General features: G+C 41.6%; 1 protein-coding gene across 1 annotated transcript in view; it reads left to right on the top strand.

The window, feature by feature from the left end:
• ERCC3 (ERCC excision repair 3, TFIIH core complex helicase subunit) overlaps window positions 1-19,972 on the top strand; it is a 30,892-nt gene extending 10,920 nt beyond the window's left edge. Inside the window, exons 7-15 of the mRNA XM_063429238.1 lie at window positions 501-705; window positions 1,542-1,856; window positions 2,586-2,770; window positions 5,602-5,804; window positions 10,262-10,358; window positions 10,703-10,820; window positions 15,428-15,546; window positions 18,152-18,307; window positions 19,492-19,972. Of these exons, the coding sequence (XP_063285308.1) occupies window positions 501-705; window positions 1,542-1,856; window positions 2,586-2,770; window positions 5,602-5,804; window positions 10,262-10,358; window positions 10,703-10,820; window positions 15,428-15,546; window positions 18,152-18,307; window positions 19,492-19,626 (1,533 nt within the window). The 3' untranslated portion in view covers window positions 19,627-19,972. The remainder of the gene's footprint in view (window positions 1-500; window positions 706-1,541; window positions 1,857-2,585; window positions 2,771-5,601; window positions 5,805-10,261; window positions 10,359-10,702; window positions 10,821-15,427; window positions 15,547-18,151; window positions 18,308-19,491) is intronic.
• The last annotated feature ends 544 nt before the right edge of the window (window positions 19,973-20,516 follow it).

Below are 20,516 nucleotides of genomic sequence, written 5' to 3'. Positions count from 1 at the left end.
TCAACTTGTAAAATCATCAGGTATATATATCTAACTGAGTCAAATGTGCCCGTAACTCAAAGGTTTACCGATAATAAGCGTGGCATGCCCTACATATACTGGTTTCACATAAAGAGCAATAATTCACGTCCAGAATAGGTATATTAGTATGAAAGAAGGGGAGAAGATGGTTCTGTGATTGCTGCCTTAACACAGAAATGGTCAGCCAAAGCTTCAGAACTTTACAGATAAGTGAATAACTGACAACAGTCGGGTCAGAAGGCTGCAGTCTGCCATTAGGTAGACCTGTGTCCTGCCTTGAGCTGAGAGGGTTAGCTCCTCCAGCAGTCTCAACTCTGCCTTCTAAATGTTCCAGAGACGTAAGGCAGGCAATATATGGCCACATATGGTGAGGGATTTCTTATACTGGGAGGTTGGCGGAATCAGCCAGGATTTAGTTCACGAACGATTGTTTTAGGAACTGGGGATTGTTGCCAAATTGTTTCTGAACTGTCTTCTAGGAAAAGATTGAAGAGTTGCAGAAGCAGTGTATCCATTTGGAGTACCCACTGCTGGCAGAGTATGACTTCCGAAACGACACAATGAATCCAGATATTAATATTGACCTGAAGCCCACAGCAGTCCTTCGTCCTTATCAAGAGAAGAGCCTTCGCAAGATGTTTGGCAATGGCCGCGCTAGATCCGGTGTGATAGTGCTTCCGTGTGGTGAGTGTCTCCCTCACAGAGCTTTATATATTATGGTAACATTTGTTATCACGATATTTATAATATCTTTGAATATAAAAGACTGGCAGTAGGGCCTGTGGATTCTCTTACTTATTTAAGAACTGCAGCTTTGTAGCCACCAGAGAATATCTAAAAATTGCCCAGAGTGTAGATCAGCAGGAACTAGTGATTAAATTTAACATTGGAAACAAATGCACAAAGTGCAGTAAAATATGCATCAAATCAACTAAAGTAAGATGTCATGAGTTTGTTGTTTGTTAGCCTATGTAAATAAATCCAGATATTATCCTAAATTGAAATAAGGAGCTCTCATGGATACATTTAGTGATTTAGGATGCTAGGTCTCAATAGAGAACGCGAGGAATGACAAATGAAGTTGTCACGGAGTCGTAAAATGTGGGTCTATGTATTGTGTACAGTGTTCTTAATAAAAGGTAAATCGCTCCAAACCACGAAAGCAGGGATGAATAAAGAACGTTTTATTGTGACAGTGCACATAGAAAACTATGAAGGAACCTGTAGGAGTTATTTATATAGCTTATGGAAGCCTACCTTACCGCTGTCACATTGCAAATTATGATTGGGGCAAATGGCTGTGATTTGTAGACTAAGAGTGGCAAGGACAAGGGAGTTTCTTGTATCATACCTTGTGCATGGAAAGAGGTAGTTATGGCAGACACAAGTAGCGTAGCTTTTTTTAAATGTTTTTTTTTTTTTATAAAGAAAATATCGGAGTGGTGAATTTGTGACGGTACTCTCTCACATAGGGTGAATAAGTCTCCCTTTTTGTGTTTTTGTTTCTTTTCCCCTTGCAGGTGCTGGTAAGTCTTTGGTCGGCGTCACTGCTGCCTGTACAGTTCGCAAGCGATGTCTGGTGCTGGGTAACTCTGCTGTGTCTGTAGAGCAGTGGAAGGCACAGTTTAAGATGTGGTCTACCATCGATGACAGTCAGATCTGCCGGTTTACGTCTGATGCAAAGGACAAGCCCATCGGATGCTCCATCGCTATCAGCACATACTCCATGCTTGGGCACACTACCAAGCGGTCCTGGGAGGCCGAAAGGGTCATGGATTGGCTCCGCAGCCAGGAGTGGGGGCTGATGATTCTGGATGAGGTGCACACTATTCCAGGTAATTACCGAAAATGTGTTTTGAAAATGCATGTCTTTTATGGCACACGTTTCAGAAAACCAAGCAAAAAAACAACGTTCAAATCACTGAGTGGTTTGTAATATTTCTAGTATAGAAAGTAGAAAAATGATTGTACGTCAACCCTTCATTTAAGAGGAATTATTAACTGAGCATTACAATTACAAATATATGTGAATCCGTTCTGTAATAACACATATAGCTTTGCACTGAACAACAAAGTATAATATATTATCATTTAATGGGTATTTACACCTCCAATAAGTTTCTACATGTTCTAAGAAAATATTAAGTACATCCTCGGATTTAATCTCCTTCACTTGCTTTTAAGTTCCGCACGAACAATTTTTTATTATTTTCCTAATTGTACAAGTGCTTCTAACTCTGATTTATGCACAAGCTACTTTTGTATCCGAGTTTTATTTATTGTTCAATAAATATTTGCAAAAGTTAAAAAAGATTTTATAAAAGTACCGCAAAAACCTCAGAGATACAGAACAAATGGCAATAGGTTTCACGTCAAAGGAAATGCAGCTTCATTGACGGTACCAAATACTTATCTAATGAGTACTATTAATTTATCTGATTATCCCTGGTCTCTCTGTTTATTTTCATTTGTTGTCATAACGTGACATTAATTATTGTGGCAATAGGAACTCACTGCAGCAAGCACAATATTCAGATTTATCTGAACCACACCTCTGTTCTCAGCTAAGATGTTCCGACGTGTTCTGACCATTGTTCAGGCACATTGCAAGCTGGGACTAACAGCCACTCTCGTCAGGGAAGACGACAAAATTGTAGATTTGAATTTCCTGATTGGTCCGAAATTATATGAAGCTAACTGGATGGAACTGCAGAACAACGGCTACATAGCAAAGGTGCAATGCGCTGAGGTCGGTGATCTTTAAATTTTATTTACTTTGCTCTTATATATCGCTGCAATTTGCACACACTGTGAGAGATTTCCATTTACGCAGGACTCTAGAATTATCTAGTCAGATATTGGTTTCCTGAAAGTTGTCTCCCCTATTATAAAGAATATCTCTCATGCTAGGTGCTTTTTTTCATTATTATTATTATTATTACTGGTATTTATATAGCGCCAGCATATTCCGCAGCGCTTTACAATATTATCAAAGGGGGGGATTTAACAATAAATGAGACAATTACAAAAACTTACAGGAACAATAGGTTGAAGAGGGCCCTGCTCAAACGCACTTACAGTCTATAGCAAGTGGGGCATAAAACACAGCAGGACAGGAGGTAACAGTCAAACAAGGTGGAGAGAGTAGAGAGCTGCCCTTTAGGAGAGAGCAAGGGACAGGTATGTGAGGTAGAGGTTACTCTGGGAGGCCATAAGTTTTCCTAAAGAGTTGGGTTTTAAGGCACTTCTTAAATGATTGAAGACAAGGGGAGAGTCTGATGGCGGTAGGCAGACTATTCCAAAGGAAAGGAGCCACCAGCGAGAAGTCCTGCAAGCGTTAGTTGGCCGTATGGGTGCGAGCAGCGGACAGGAGAAGGTTACGGGCAGAGCAGAGAGACTGAGAAGGGGCATTCCTGCGGATCAGTGAAGAGATGTTCAGTGTTTTATAGGTGTGGATTAGTACCTTGAATTGACTCCTATAGGATACAGGAAGCCAATGTAAGGACTGACAGAGGAGATGTGTGAGGGTTTCCTGTGCTTGTCATTCAGTATACAATTAGTCTGTATTGTGACATGGTGTATATACAGGGATTTCAGTTTGCAACACAGTCTGTTTTTAAACGTGGACACACCCAGTCTGTTCATTTCAATATTCTCTTTTAACTGTATTTAAACAGGCCTCGGCTGTCACTTATAAAGCATTTTATTTAGCCATTTGGAGAGTACTTGGGATTTAATCAGTTTGTCATTCTTCCCTGCTCAATTAGTCTGGAACAAGTGCACATAACTGGAAGGAAACACAGTGGGTGAAGGATTAAATAGAGCACATCCCCATTGTAACCTATATCGTTTGTTTTCCTGTGATTCCGAGGGCCTGATGTGATGCTGGGTGTAGTAAATGTTTTCCTGCCGTGCAGAGCCACGTCACTTACTGTCAGAGCAATGATCATGCTATATAACTAGTGCCAGGTGTAACCGACAGGGAGTTAATTTCCAGTCTACCTCATGTGGTGAGGAAGCAATTATACGGATTAAAACCATGTGCCGTCCACCTCTGGCTCCATTTTAATGTTGCTGAACTGCGCTCTTGTAAGTAATTGGTGGGGTCTGTCAATATGTGTGGAGTAGGAACCTGAATTATTTTATGCGTTTTGTGCCTTAATTAGTTTTTTTTTCTAACGGCACTAATCTGTATGCATCATTGCAAGTAGACACACTATATGTCAATTAAAGGCCCAGGTCGGGGATTGCCGTCTTTTAGCTTCCAGCTGTTGAGCAACGAAGCTAAAACTCCGATAATGTTTTGCCAGAGTTTTGTTAGTGACTAGATGTGTTAAAAAAATGAATTCAAAAAGTCACAATAGTAACTAACCTGGTTTTTAATGAGCCAATATAAACAAAATATACAGGCAAAATTACTAACAGTTATAAATAAAGTGATACAATAGGCACAAGGCAAAAATCAATAGTTACCAAACAATTCTTACAAGCCTAGTAGGGCAAAAACAGGAAACAAAAAATAACCCCCCAACGTTTCGGCCCCTTCCTGGTAATACACCCTTGATAAAGGATACCAGGAAGGGGCCAAAACGTTGGGGGGTTATTTTTTGTTTCCTGTTTCTGCCCTACTAGGCTTGTAAGAATTGTTTGGTAACTATTGATTATTGATTTTTGCCTTGTGCCTATTGTATCACTTTATTTATAACTGTTAGTAATTTTGCCTGTATATTTTGTTTATATTGGCTCATTAAAAACCAGGTTAGTTACTATTGTGACTTTTTGGTGTGCATTCTCTTTCGTACTATGATTACTATTTATGTTGGTATTTGAGGGAATACCAGTGAGGATTAGCACCCAGGTGGTTATGCTTTTTGTTAATTGATCTCTCCATACTTTATTTCTTGTATTAAAAAAATTGACACAGTGATGGAATGTGGGGAGAGAGAGAGAGAATATGGTGTAGGGTGTTATACAATTTAGATCTACTATAATCTGTTTTTAAATGTTTTATTCAGTTATCCAGACATATGGAGTTCTGAGAAGGGCACTGCAGCTTTAGGCAAAAAATATCTGAACTGCATTATTTCTACTACACTAATATGGCCTAGAATTTGCAGTTCTCTCTTTTTTTTTTTTATTTTTAAAAATAGGCACTATTGTGTTACCTAACGTGGAAGTGATTATTTAACCTGGAAAGATTACACACTTTGTGCTACTTGTTCTGTGATATTTATTTTACATACATTTTGTTTGAGCTGGCCTTGAAATCTTTGTACACAGGCTTTGAGTCCCCAAAAATAAAATGCCTTAAGCCCAGCAGTAGTGAACCTGAATACATAAACACTAGCAAACCATGAGTGAGACGTTTTTGTTTCTAAAGCTGCAGGAATCAGTTGCCTTGGTAAAGCACGCTTGTGTTAAGTACTTTTTTGTAACAATAATGAAGAAATTGCCAGTGTGTATTCACTGAGAATCCTTTCTAGATAAACACAGCTCTCCTTTAGAATGTGTGCTTTCTAAGCCTGCATGCTCCTTTTATCCCTCAATCAGTTTTTTTCTTAATGCTTTATTCCCCCACAGGTCTGGTGTCCAATGTCTCCAGAGTTTTACAGAGAATACGTTGCCATCAAAACAAAGAAGCGAATTCTGTTCTACACCATGAATCCAAATAAATTTCGAGCTTGCCAGTTCCTGATTAAGTTCCACGAAAGAAGGAATGACAAAATCATTGTGTTTGCAGACAATGTATTTGCGCTGAAGGAGTATGCCATCAAGCTCAACAAGTAAGTGGCCCTGAATAACAATGAGACTGCAGATCCCTGTTTTTGGCAAAAGTAAAAGTAACGCAGGACTACTGTTAATCAGAATGTGGTCATTATAAAGTGCCATCCTAAAGCATGTATACAATTTGTCCATTAACATTTGGGGAACGTTTCAATACATACAGTGTTAAGGGACAACAATTGACTTTGTGGTTCTGTGTAGAATGTATCTTGCTGGACTTTAGAATGTAAAGCACCATAAACATTCTAGCTTACTTTTACAGCATATAGTGGTTATGGAGACAGACCATCCTGCTTTTGTCATTTTGCTTATTTATTTATTTTAGCAGCTCGAAAGGGCTGTCCTGGCACTTAAATGGACACACTGTAGGCAGTGTAACTGCTTCATCTCATTAGAGTGTTTACAGTGTCTTGAGTGCCTTGGCGATGTCATTACATTCAGCATTAAACTGTTATTAATGTTTTAATGCTAAACAGGAGGTCCCTGCAACCCATCCCCTCTGTGCTTCTTGGACTAATGAGGAATTATGAACTGGAGCAGCAGTGGGCGGCTGTGATTGGATGAGAGTGTCAGCTGACCACTTTCAGCCTATCACAGTGCCTATTGCTGGTATGAATCGTTATGGCTGGAAGAAAGTGTGTAGTCTGTACCTTAGCCATTGATCCAATAGGGGCCAGGCTATGGATAGCCAGGGACCCTCACTCAGTGTTACACGGCTCATAAATTGTTTAACATTGCATGCAGGGACGGTGACAGGAGACTCCAGGCAATATAACCATTTTAATAAGATGTCTCTTTTAAATTCTCCCCTCATTGGATGCTGCTTAGAAAATCTAATGATTCTATTTCTCCATAAAAATTTATATTTTCAAGCTTTTCTTTGTTTGTAGTGGTATCTGATTGATGTGGACAATTGCCTGTTTTGAAGGTGTTTTATCTGTCATAGTGCAATTGAGTCATGCTGTCTTCTAGGAATGAAGAGGGGTGAGGGAGCTTAAAGAAATATTGATCTTATACATGTAGGGTTCTGGAAGGTAAATGATGTAACCTCTGAGTTTAAAGGGGCATTGCAGACTTCTTAATTAAAATAGTATATAGCGTAACCAGGGGAACAAAGTCTCTATCTCCATATTTGAGTCTTCTGTGGACGAGGCCTCAAAATTTCAAATATAACACTACTGGCCAGGCCTAAAGGTTACTAGTCACAGCAAGCTTGGAAGCTGCATGGAACATTCACCGGGGGTGAATTTCTACTTACTGCTGCTGACTTTTTACTAGCGCATAGCTAGTGGGATTGAGGAGATCATTGCTTTAATTTTATTGTTTACAATATAACCTAACAGAATAAAAACGGCCGTATTGTTATTTTATTTTCTTCTTCTTCTATGTTCCGTTTATGTTTTATATACTGCAGCCATTGATTCATCATTTCAGCCAGGCCTCTCTACCTGTACTGCATGTATTATATTGTTATATTCTGTCTAGGGACTGCAGCCTGCAACACGATAGTTACATAGCTGAAAAGAGACCTGCGTCCATCAAGTTCAGCCTTCCTCACATATGCTTTTTGCTGTTGATCCAAAAGAAGACAAAAAAAACCTAGTCTGAAACTCTTCCAATTTTGCAACAAACTAGAAAAAATAGTTTGTCTTCTTACTGAGCCCATCATCCCTGCTGGTGATATTGTACAGATAGGAGCTGAACCATGGAACACAAATTCTTTTTTGTTTAGTCAGTCCTTCCCCTGTGCTTGTTATATAGATAGGAGATAAGAACTGCAGCCTGCAACAAAATGGGGTTTACGGCATAAACTCAGAATTACAGCAAATTGAAATCCGAATGGTAACATCTAGGCTAAAATAGCTGATCTGAAATAATTCTTCATCTTGGGTGTTTTAATTAGAATTTTGTCATTTTTCAGTTAACTGTGATTCCAGGTTTAAGATGGTGTTATCATGTGTGTGTCTAAATATCTGTGTGCATGCTGTAGATTTCATTGTGTGTGTATGAGCAATTTGTAATTGATATCTGTGTAGTTAGCTATACAGCTTATGCAACAATATATATTATTTTTTTTAATTTTTTTTTTAAATTGTTTATTTTTGTAGTGCGCATAAGGTTTACAGACAGGTCTGAGGTGCCCCGAAAGCAGTCCTCAGGCATTTTCCTCGCTGAACATGCGAGGCAAATTAAATACAGGCACAGTTTTTATATTAATAGTAATGCTGAGTGATTCCGCAGATGACACAGTGCGAACGGTAGTAGTAAAACATACGTTTACATTTACATTTACAAAAGAGAGAAACAAGATTAATGGCAGAACATATAACAGGCTGATCTATAATTGAGGATCAAAACATAACGAGTATGTGGCTGCACAATTAACATTCTACAGTAGGACAGGCTAGTTACACATGCCTAAATTTGTTTGCTATCTAGTCTGAAATAAAACAGCAGAGAAGACTTAATCTCTTCCATAACATAACGGCAACAGTGCACCATTATATGTGACTAGAGAATGCAGGACTTGGTATTTCAGATTGCCCATACAGAATTAGTGGGGTAGCAGAGCATAGCTGTAAATGAACTGAAAATAAAAATATATAAGAAGGGACATTTATATACGACCTCAGCATGGGATTAAAGGTCCCTTATCAGGTATGTCCAGTTACTCAGCTTCCCTTGTAAGTGACTATACGTCCCTATTGCTGGCTTGGATACTTGATCAGCCGATTCCCATCTGTGGTAGAGGCAGTGCAGGCATGGGGACGTCCCAGGGAGCATCCGCCGAGGTGCGGCAATATTGGTTTCTCCTCCAGCTCCTGGCTCGTGTGAGGGTAAGTGTTGTGCGATGGGTTGTCTGGAGTGTGTGGGGTCGCTTGGCTGTGTCTTGGTGCCGCTGCAGGGTCTCCCTTGAGGTGGTAGGTGCCCGGACCAAGCCCGTGCTCTTTTCCAGCGGTATGCCCCGCTTTGCTGCCGTGCGTGTGCCAGGTGCCTGTTTGCCTCTCCACCGCCATTTCGTAGCTTTGAGTCCTGCTTGTGTAGTTTTCAGCCGTTTCGGAGCGGGTGGCGTTTTTTGAGGCGTGCGGCTGGAGCTGAGTGAGCGTGAGTCGTTGTGTTGCAGTATGTGCTCTAGTCTGTGCCTGCGCTTTGTAGGGGTGGGAGGCAGTGGTGAAGCAGGTTGAAGCAGCTTACCCTCCAGCTTCCTCCAGAATGCATCGAAATGGCTTTGTATTCGCATGAGGATATCGTGCGAGGCATCGCTTGCGTTGTCGGCACATGTCGTGACCGCCATTTTAGGTAGGTCTCTGTTAGCTTTCATTGGCGCTATTCCACTTCTCAGCAGTCTCTGGGTCGCCACTGCAGGGTGGACCGGGATCACCCTCCGGTCCGAGGGGGGGAAGCAGCGTGTGCTTGTGCGGTGGGTATCTTCAAGGTGCCTCCGGGTCAGGGGAGTGGCCGCCTCCCCCGCCCACCGCATACCAGGCCGCATTTTCGGTCGTGGGTTCAGTTGACCCCGATTGGGTCGTATGACATCCTGTTGTGTGCCCACTGTCGTGGATGGCAAGTGGGTGTCTGGGATTATCATTTGTGTCGCTTGAGTGGGCCATATTTCGCTTGTTTTGCTATGATCGTGTGGGAGCTCATGGAAAACACGACTCTCCGCCATGATGGTCAGGCCCCGCCCCAATATATATTATTTTTAATTGCGAAACATAACTATAAATATTTTCTACGCCTGACAAGTCTCAATGCCCCTTAATTCATAATTAGCTTTGTTTCCGTAATGCCAACAAATCCTTTAACAAGTGCATTTATGACCCTTGATATCCCAGCTGTTTTCAGAAATCCCAAGCTTGGCTTTGTAATTAAGCTTTTACATTCCCCCCACGAAAAAAAAGACAAATATAAACTTTCCTGAACTTTGAGCGATTTAAAGGATCTTTCACAAAGATTAAAGGATCTGCTGTAAATCTGTCTTGGGGGAGATTAATAGGACTGATGCTTTGGGATCGTTAGTGGGCCCTGTTCATTGTTTCGGGTGAACAAACGGAATGAAGTTGGAGTAACTATCATACGCGTTCACACATCCACACAAACACCCCGTGCAGTGATCTCACCAGTCTCTCATTCACAGACACCCTCATCGTTTACTATGGAAATGGCCAGTCTTTGTAAAACTTTTGTTTTTATTTGTTAAAAATTAGTAAGTGCTGCAAAATGGTTAAATTGTCCCCTATATACTATTTTATTTATTTTCCAATCCTTATACAGCACTTTAGGTGGGTTTACAGCCAGAGAGAGCTATCAGGCACATATATAGGCATAGCGAACTCTACCTGAGAGCTTTAATCTTATACATGCAAAGTCTGACTAAGACAGGGTGTGACCGTACCTTCATCAGGATTTAAAAATAGCATTTTAGCTGTACATTTTTATTGTTTTTATATTTCAGACCCTATATCTATGGCCCGACATCACAGGGCGAGAGGATGCAAATTCTACAAAACTTTAAACACAATCCAAAAATTAACACGATCTTTATATCGAAGGTGAGTAATTGGAGCCCTGGGCTCTCTGCTGGCCTCTGTAGAGTATTCTTCTTTCTTGTTGAGTTTTCCTTTACATAATTACTCCACTTGTATAGTCTGTGCTGCTGTACCCTTTCAACATGAATTCATGCCGTCATTTCCTTAATGTGAAGATTTCTTGCTTTTGTTTATTACCTGTCAGGGGATTAAGATTATTTTTTTTTTTAAATGGACTTGAGAAGTCTTAAGATTGGTGTATTCCTGCCACTTTTCAGTGACTGAGTGGATTGGGCCATAAATCATGGCTTCCTTTTATAGGTAATGTTTACTGGGATTAATGGGGGACTTCCTTGTATACCCTGTAGGTTGGTGACACATCTTTCGATTTACCAGAGGCAAATGTGCTAATTCAGATCTCATCGCACGGAGGATCTCGAAGACAGGAAGCACAGCGTCTGGGAAGAGTTCTTAGAGCAAAGAAAGGTAATTAATCATATAAATCATGTTGAATTATTTGAGATTAGAGATATATTAACTTCACTTATGATTTGCAACAAAATATGAGCTATTCCTAATGTGCTACAACCGAATCTCTGAATTTCTTGTCTCCCACTTCCTGCGTAATGTTTTGCTTTTGGAACGCGGACATATAATGTATATATAATAGAGACACTTTCTCTATCCTCTTGGCCCTCGTTTCTGTACACATCCTCCATTAAAGGAACACTCCATGCACCATAATCACTACAAATCTCTGTAGTACTTCTGGTGTCAGGGATGCCCTAGCATCCCCCACCAATTGTAAGGAGTCAAACAGCGCTGTTCCCCGGTCTCTGCTGTAAAGATAATATCTATGACCTGCAGTCCAGGCAGTCATTGTGCCTGATTTTTATTTTTATTTTAATCTGCTGTTAATGTGTCACAATTCTACACACACATCTTATAAAAGCCTAGGCAAGCTCAAAACCTGTCAAACTTTCCAATGATTTAAGAAAAACTTTGCATATGCTATGAAGAATAAGACAAAAAAAAACGTAATCATCTGTGACACACACTTCATTTCCTTAATACCACAACAATCTGTAAGAGTCGCAAGGTTTTGTTTGGCACTAGTAATACAGGGATTTGTATGGTGTTTGCCAAATGGGGCAATCCAGGGCTAACATCAGAAATGTTGAGGCCCCTTATATAGCCTAAGATCTGAGCCCCGGAGCCTACCCCCAAGTCCACCCACAGGGCCAACCCAGAGTCTGCCCACAATGGATGCAATGTGTGTGTGTGTGTGTGTAGCGGGGATGCAGAGTGTGTGTGTAGAGTGGATGCAGAGTGTGTGTGTAGAGTGGATGCAGAGTGTGTGTGTAGAGTGGATGCAGAGTGTGTGTGTAGAGTGGATGCAGAGTGTGTGTGTAGAGTGGATGCAGAGTGTGTGTGTGTAGAGTGGATGCAGAGTGTGTGTGTGTAGAGTGGATGCAGAGTGTGTGTGTGTAGAGTGGATGCAGAGTGTGTGTGTGTAGAGTGGATGCAGAGTGTGTGTGTGTAGAGTGGATGCAGAGTGTGTGTGTGTAGAGTGGATGCAGTGTGTGTGTGTAGAGTGGATGCAGTGTGTGTGTGTGTGTAGAGTGGATGCAGAGTGTGTGTGTAGAGTGGATGCAGAGTGTGTGTGTGTGTGTAGAGTGGATGCAGAGTGTGTGTGTGTGTAGAGTGGATGCAGAGTGTGTGTGTGTGTGTAGAGTGGATGCAGAGTGTGTGTGTGTGTGTAGAGTGGATGCAGAGTGTGTGTGTGTGTGTGTAGAGTGGATGCAGAGTGTGTGTGTGTGTGTGTAGAGTGGATGCAGAGTGTGTGTGTGTGTGTAGAGTGGATGCAGAGTGTGTGTGTGTGTAGAGTGGATGCAGAGTGTGTGTGTGTGTGTAGAGTGGATGCAGAGTGTGTGTGTAGAGTGGATGCAGAGTGTGTGTGTAGAGTGGATGCAGAGTGTGTGTGTAGAGTGGATGCAGAGTGTGTGTGTAGAGTGGATGCAGAGTGTGTGTGTAGAGTGGATGCAGAGTGTGTGTAGAGTGGATGCAGAGTGTGTGTGTGTGTGTAGAGTGGATGCAGAGTGTGTGTGTGTGTGTAGAGTGGATGCAGAGTGTGTGTGTGTGTGTAGAGTGGATGCAGAGTGTGTGTGTGTGTGTAGAGTGGATGCAGAGTGTGTGTGTGTGTGTGTAGAGTGGATGCAGAGTGTGTGTGTGTGTGTAGAGTGGATGCAGAGTGTGTGTAGAGTGGATGCAGAGTGTGTGTGTGTGTGTGTAGAGTGGATGCAGAGTGTGTGTGTGTGTGTGTGTAGAGTGGATGCAGAGTGTGTGTGTGTGTGTGTAGAGTGGATGCAGAGTGTGTGTGTGTGTGTGTAGAGTGGATGCAGTGTGTGTGTGTGTGTGTGTAGAGTGGATGCAGTGTGTGTGTGTGTGTAGAGTGGATGCAGTGTGTGTGTGTAGAGTGGATGCAGTGTGTGTGTGTAGAGTGGATGCAGTGTGTGTGTGTGTAGAGTGAATGCAGTGTGTGTGTGTGTGTAGAGTGGATGCAGTGTGTGTGTGTTTGTGTAGAGTGGATGCAGTGTGTGTGTGTGTGTAGAGTGGATGCAGTGTGTGTGTGTGTGTAGAGTGGATGCAGTGTGTGTGTGTGTGTAGAGTGGATGCAGTTTGTGTGTGTGTGTAGAGTGGATGCAGAGTGTGTGTTTGTGTAGAGTGGATGCAGAGTGTGTGTGTGTGTGTGTAGAGTGGATGCAGAGTGTGTGTGTGTGTGTGTAGAGTGGATGCAGAGCGTGTGTGCGTGCAGAGTGGATGCAGAGCGTGTGTGCGTGTAGAGTGGATGCAGAGCGCGTGTGCGTGTAGAGTGGATGCAGAGCGCGTGTGCGTGTAGAGTGGATGCAGAGCGCGTGTGCGTGTAGAGTGGATGCAGAGCGCGTGTGTGTGTAGAGTGGATGCAGAGCGCGTGTGTGTGTAGAGTGGATGCAGAGCGTGTGTGTGTGTGTAGAGTGGATGCAGAGCGTGTGTGTGTGTAGAGTGGATGCAGAGCGTGTGTGTGTAGAGTGGATGCAGAGCGTGTGTGTGTAGAGTGGATGCAGAGCGTGTGTGTGTGTAGAGTGGATGCAGAGCGTGTGTGTAGAGTGGATGCAGAGCGTGTGTGTGTGTAGAGTGGATGCAGAGCGTGTGTGTGTGTAGAGTGGATGCAGAGCGTGTGTGTGTAGAGTGGATGCAGAGCGTGTGTGTGTAGAGTGGATGCAGAGCGTGTGTGTGTGTAGAGTGGATGCAGAGCGTGTGTGTGTGTAGAGTGGATGCAGAGCGTGTGTGTGTGTAGAGTGGATGCAGAGCGTGTGTGTGTGTGTGTGTGTATAGAGTGTGTGTGTGTGTGTGTGTATAGAGTGTGTGTGTGTGTGTGTAGAGTGGATGCAGAGTGTGTGTGTGTGTGTTTTTGTTTTAAATTTAATGTTATCCCCCCTTCGCTGTGACATTACACTCCCCTGTGGTCTGGTGGCACAGTGTAGCTACCAGAAGATTTTTATAGTGAAGAGGGGGCACAGGAGACTCCATGTTACACTTACGGCATGTAGCACTCACGTGTGCCTCGTTGGAGCGTTTCCGTGGTAATCCATGGCCGAGCTTTATCAGCCAAGACTCACAAGAAGACTTGCTGGAGGAGGAACTTATGTAGGGCTCGGGCCACGTAACACCTGATTATTCCCTTGGGGTGATCACATACTGAAGGGCTCTTGCATTGAATTTTTATATACTAGTTTGTATCTTGTCCTTGTGCAAGCGCAAGATTTGTCTGTAGCTCCATTAATGAAAACACACAAAATGGAGCTTATGGATATGGGGTGGATACCAGCATATACATAATGCTAGCAAATTAAAAATACATACTAACACAGTGTTGAACTACATATTCCATGAGCACCTGCTATGCATGGTATGGTAGATGTTCAGCATACCCTTTATAGATAATGGGAGTTTTTGGATTGGCTGAAAGATTTTTAGCACCATTCAGGTTTGCAAGTTGAACTCTTTTCAAAGCTCACTGCCGCAGCTGCAAATGCTGGGGATTTACAGCAAGTGCAAGAGTTGCAAAGGCAAGAATGTTTTTATTTAATTATATTTATCCTATGTCTTTTTATTTGGTGAGGTCAGCTCCATTTTTTTGTTCAATCAATCACCTTCCAAAACAGAAATAAAATTAGTAGTAGTATAAAGAAAATAAATAAATCCTTCTGTTTTAAAACTAACTTTTTAATGACACTTCAGTTTTGTATTGAAACATGTATATCCTTCACTGACCTTCACTGAGATTACATTTTATTTGCCAAAGCGCATTAATTGGTGTCAGGATGTACGGAATATGACCATGTTCTTGTTATAATTTCTGTATATAGTGCCATATTCACAACTGGATTGGTTCATTAAATAGTAGAACAAAGGAAGTTTGGTTTTGAGATTTCTTTGCATAACCTTACAATCCAAAGCGTAATCCGGATTTCCTCACTGGCTATGCATTGTGTTGGGATTCAGGGCACATGACTGTACAATCTTATAACCCGCCTGACAGAGGATAATGGATGACATGATGCTGGAAAACTCATAAACTGAACAAGGCTAATATCACAGTGGTTACTGCAGCTTTTGATCATTCTAATCCACCATTGGTCTTTTTACCACGTGCAGCTCTGTGAACGGAAGAAACGAGAAGATTTAACCTTCTCAATGCCGGAACAAAGCAGTTTGACTATGTAGCTATTCAGTGTCTAGTGCTGCTTACATTTACGGACAAATTGTCTCCGATGCGGTATAAATGTATAAATTAGCGTTTGTGTTTTGTAAATTAACCAATAATAATGAGAATACAGTGAACCTTTTTTTATAGAATATAAATCAAATTTCTTTGCCTGATCAGAATCTTTCTGCTGTTTTAGTTCCAGAGAACTAATGTTAATACTTAAATGTGAATTATTCTCTCTCTTATCATTGAAGGCTTGTGTTCTAAATGAAGCATTATTATTTATCATTTTATCAGAGACTGCGTTTCTCTCTAACATTATGTATATTGATTTCCACCACAGGAATGGTGGCAGAGGAATACAACGCCTTTTTCTATTCCCTTGTGTCTCAGGATACGCAGGAAATGGCTTATTCCACAAAGAGACAGCGATTCCTGGTGGATCAAGGATACAGTTTCAAGGTATTTCCTGAAAATAAACATCATTATCATTGATAGAAAGTGCCGAGGTGAAATCTATTGGCAGACGCAAACAGGGTGTTTGGAACAGTTTGCCCGTAGCTTTTTGAAAATTTGCTGCAACCAAGTTTTGCTAACATTTGTATATGTACTGCGCCACGTCACTATTGATATCTAAATAAAAAGCACAACTCCTAGCAAGACACCTCTTAGGAAAACTGTGCTTGTTTGCAAATAGCTTTATAGAGAATAGGTTTTATCTGCCTTTGCTTTCTCTATTTATTTAGTCCTGGTTACACTCTGTGTGCCACAAGTTCTGCTTTGTGATCACATGCATTTGCTGTCATAGATAATCTTTAATGTTTTCCAATAATAATATCCGATACTGATTCCTAAAAGTTACCAAGTCTGCCACATGTCCTCATCAGCCATTATTCCTCAAAGTCTAATTCTCCACTTTCATCTTTTGTATCCTCCACCTGTCTCCAGTGGTGTATCCTGGTTTTGTGCTGCCCTAGGCAGGACAAAACTCAGGCGCCCCCCTCTCCCCCCGCGCTACCCCCACCCAACCTTTCCCCCCGCCCCGCATTCTAAATACACACACACTCGCTAACAGAAACACACACACACTAACAGACACACTCACACTCACTAACAGACAAACACACTCACTAACAGACACACACTCACTCACTAGCAGACAAACTAGCAGACACACACTCACTGACATACACACACACTCACAGGCAAACACACACTAACAGACACACAGTCACACACTAACAGACACACACACATTAACAGACACAGACACACACACACACTAACAGACACAGACACACACACACACTAACAGACACAGACACACGCACACACACTAACAGACACACACACACAAACACACTAACAGACACACACACTGACACACACACACACTAACAGACACAGACACACACACTAACAGACACAGACACAAACACTAACAGACACACACACTGACACACACTAACAGACACACACACTGACACACACTAACAGACACACACACACTAACAGACACACACACTAACAGACACACACACACACTAACAGACACAGACACACACTAACAGACACACACACTAACAGACACAGACACACACTCACCCACCCACATTAACACATTTTTTTTAAATGTATTTTTAACACATTTTTTTAAAAAAAATTTTAACACATTTTTTTTAACACATTTTTTTTAACACATTTTTTTTAAAACACGTTTTTTTTTATTTATTTTTCACACATTTTTTTAAATTTATTTTTCACACATTTTTTTAAAATTTATTTTTCACACATTTTTTTAAAATTTATTTTTCACACATTTTTTTTATTTAACACCCCCCCCCCCCCAGCCTCCTTACCTTTGGGAATGCTGGGGAGGGGGGCTGTCTCTTCTTCCCTGGTGGTCCAGTGGCTGCTGGGCGATCGGCGAGGGAGCACTTCCCCTGAGCTGTCTGCTCAGCTCCCTCGCGCGCCTCAGAGTGAGGCTGGGAGCCGGTATATGACGTCATATTCCGCCTCCCAGCCTCACTCTGCGGCTGGCGAGGGAGCTGAGCAGACAGCTCAGGGGAAGTGCTCCCTCGCCGGCCGGCCGGCCGCCCGCCAGGCAGTGCCGCCCGATCGCCCAGCAGCCCGCCGGCATGTCTGTTAGCCGCAAGGCTAACAAGGCATTTGCCCTGGGCATTTGGGGGCGGCTTTTTTTGCCGCCCCCTGGAAAATGCCGCCCAAGGCAAATGCCTTGTTTGCCTCGCGGCTAATACACCCCTGCCTGTCTCTAGATTATAAGCTCATCATTATTATAGACCTCTTTTGGTCCACCTGTTGCAGTAGGTGTTTGTACATATGTTACAGTTCCTCTATCACTTATCATACATTAGCTTGTCAGTAACACCCATTACATTGTACAGCATTTTGGGTAAAACTTTTGATACATTTTGGTAAATGTTAAAGGAACATAAATGCTTTGTTTCAATAGAAATTAAAACTTTTATAAATGAACCATGTTGTACCATCTCTCCCCTCGTTAATCTAAAAACCAGTCCTGTTACTTCCTGGTTTGGTTAGCTCAGTGGAGGTAAACTCAGGAGGCAGCAACTGCCCAGAGCACCTGCCTTGCAAAGGCTTCTCATTGTGCTGCATTGGGGAGTCTGTGATTGGACAGTCACAAAAGTCTGGGTTGGGGAAGAAAGGGAGGGCTTACAAAGGCTGCCGACAAGATCTGCAGGTTTTGCAAGCCGTTTTAGATATACCCTCATTTTAAAAAATATAGAATTAAATACAAGAATGTTTTCATTGGTATGTAGTTACTAAATAGTGATTTATTTATTATTATTATTTTTTGTAATTTTGTTTGTATTTGGGCATTGTCTCTTTACCTCTCCAGAAGCAGGTAAGGAATATAAATTAACACTTTTATAAATGAACCATGTTGTGCCCCTCTCCCCTTGTTATTTGGGCATTGTCTCTTGACCTCTCCAGAAGCAGGAAAGGCTCAGTATTTCCGTATTCCCAATTTACACTGTGTCCCTCTACAGGAATTGTGTTAATCTTATTTAATCTTATTTATTAGGTCATTACAAAACTTGCAGGAATGGAGGAGGAAGATCTTGCATTTTCCAGTAAAGAAGAACAGCAGCAGCTTCTGCAAAAAGTTCTGGCAGCCTCTGATCTCGACGCAGAGGAAGAAATTGTAGCTGGGGAATTTGGATCCAAATCTTCATCACATGTAAGTATTTTATTTTCTAACAGACACAGAATTTGTTCTACGAATGTCTGTGTTACTATATGAAGATGTCTGTGTTACTGTATGACGATGTCTGTGTTACTGTATGACGATGTCTGTGTTACTGTATGACGATGTCTGTGTTACTGTATGACGATGTCTGTGTTACTGTATGACAATGTCTGTGTTACTGTATGACAATGTCTGTGTTACTGTATGACGATGTCTGTGTAACTGTATAAAGATGTCTGTGTTACTGTATGACTATGTCTGTGTTACTGTATGACGATGTCTGTGTAACTGTATGACGATGTCTGTGTTAGTGTATGACGATGTCTGTGTTACTGTATGACGATGTCTGTGTTACTGTATGACGATGTCTGTATTGCATCTTATAAACCCGTCAGCAGCTCATGTGGCTGAAGTAGTACATCCACTGATTAGAAGTGGTCTCTATAAAGTGTTGACTATTTGTGCCTGAGAGATAGATGTGTCTTGTGAAAAATTCTGCTGGCTTTATATTACGGTGCATTTTGTTGTGAAAATGTCAGTGTGTGATAGTTAATTCGAAAGTGAACTAGCAGATCTATAGAAATATTGTTTTATGCGAAGACCTTAAAGGAGCACTATACGGTTAAAACCACCACCTAGCCACCCTGGTGCCCTCTTGCCTCCCTAAAAATAGTAAAATCTTACTTGTATTCTAGCCTGAAGCTGCTGGCTTTGCCCCTGTTTCCCCTTTTCCTGCCCACTGCCTGCTGACATCATCAGAAGTGGTAGCCTGATCAAATCACAATGCTTCCCCATAGGATTGGCTGAGACTGACAAAGAGGCAGAGCCAGCACAATTTAAACACATCCCTGGCCAATCGGCATCTCCTCATAGAGCTGAATTGAATCAATGAATCTCTATGAGGAAAGTTCAGTGTCTGCATGCAGAGGGAGGAGACACTGAATGTTTGGATGCATTTTAGGCAGCCATGACCCAGGAAGGATCTCTAACTCTGAGGAGTGGCCAGTGGAGTTATCACCAGGCTGTAATGTAAACACTGCATTTTCTATGAAAAGACAGTGTTTACAGCAAAAAGCCTGAAGGTAATGATTCTATTTACCAGAACAAATTCAATAAGCTGTAGTTGTTCTGGTGACTATAGTGTCCCTTTAACTTGTTTTTTCTAATTCTTGCAGATGGCACGCCGTGTGGGCACAATGAGTTCAATGTCTGGCGCAGATGATACCGCTTACATGGAGTACCATACAACACGAAACAAAGGCTCTGGCGGCAAACATGTGCACCCACTTTTCAAACGGTTCAGGAAATGAAAATGTCTTCTTCTTTTTGTTTTTTTTCATGCGGCCATCGCAATATTCATCATGTTAGTCCCGCACCCGTTCCCATACAGTGCTGTGGAATTCAGAGCTGCTGCAATGGGAGGGTAAATGGTAATAAAAATTTCAGATGTAAAATCATGATTTCCAAGGACAGTAAGAAGAAAAATATGGCACCATCGATGTACTGTTTTTCTGTTGTACAGTGTTTTCTACACGACAAACGTGTTTATTTATTCAGAAATTGTAGATAATACATTTATAGAATGAGAAAAAGATATTCCAGAAAGAAATAGTCCAACCGATTTTTTTGTTTGTGAAATGATTGATGCATTTTTTTCTATCAGTAAATAAAAATATCCTAGGAGTAAGATTGTGGTTGACTTTTTCTGGAATGAGGATAGGCTCCCTGTGTAACAGTACCAGCTATGTAAAATAATGTAACCCCACTCCTGCCATGACACAAGTCCTTACAGACCTTAAAACAGCTTAATGTCACTCATAGGAAAGGTTAGCAATTCCTTTTTGTGTATCCACTTACCAATGCAATGTTTTTGGAATAGTCTCATCCTACATATTTATATAATGTCTAAAAAAAAAATTATTATTTTTTTGTTGTTGTAAATATGATGTTTATTGAGATGTTTTTCTTTTGCTTCCAATTGCAATATAACAACTATTTGGACTCTCAGGTCCTATACAGCACACATATTTTTCAGGTTACATGACATGTGAGAATTATTGCTGTATACCATGGCTGCTCGTGGTTCATAGTTAGTTTATGTAAAGCCATAGTTTACCGGACTTGCAGGTCCTATTTCGTGTATACACTCATCACTTAATCATACATTAAGGCGCATGACTGCTATGAACAGTCGTCGGAT

Source organism: Pelobates fuscus, chromosome 8, assembly GCF_036172605.1.
Source record: "Pelobates fuscus isolate aPelFus1 chromosome 8, aPelFus1.pri, whole genome shotgun sequence".
Classification (NCBI taxonomy): Eukaryota; Metazoa; Chordata; class Amphibia; order Anura; family Pelobatidae; genus Pelobates; species Pelobates fuscus.
Note: the sequence above shows the minus strand (reverse complement) of the source record. Positions and strands in the feature narration are given on the sequence as shown.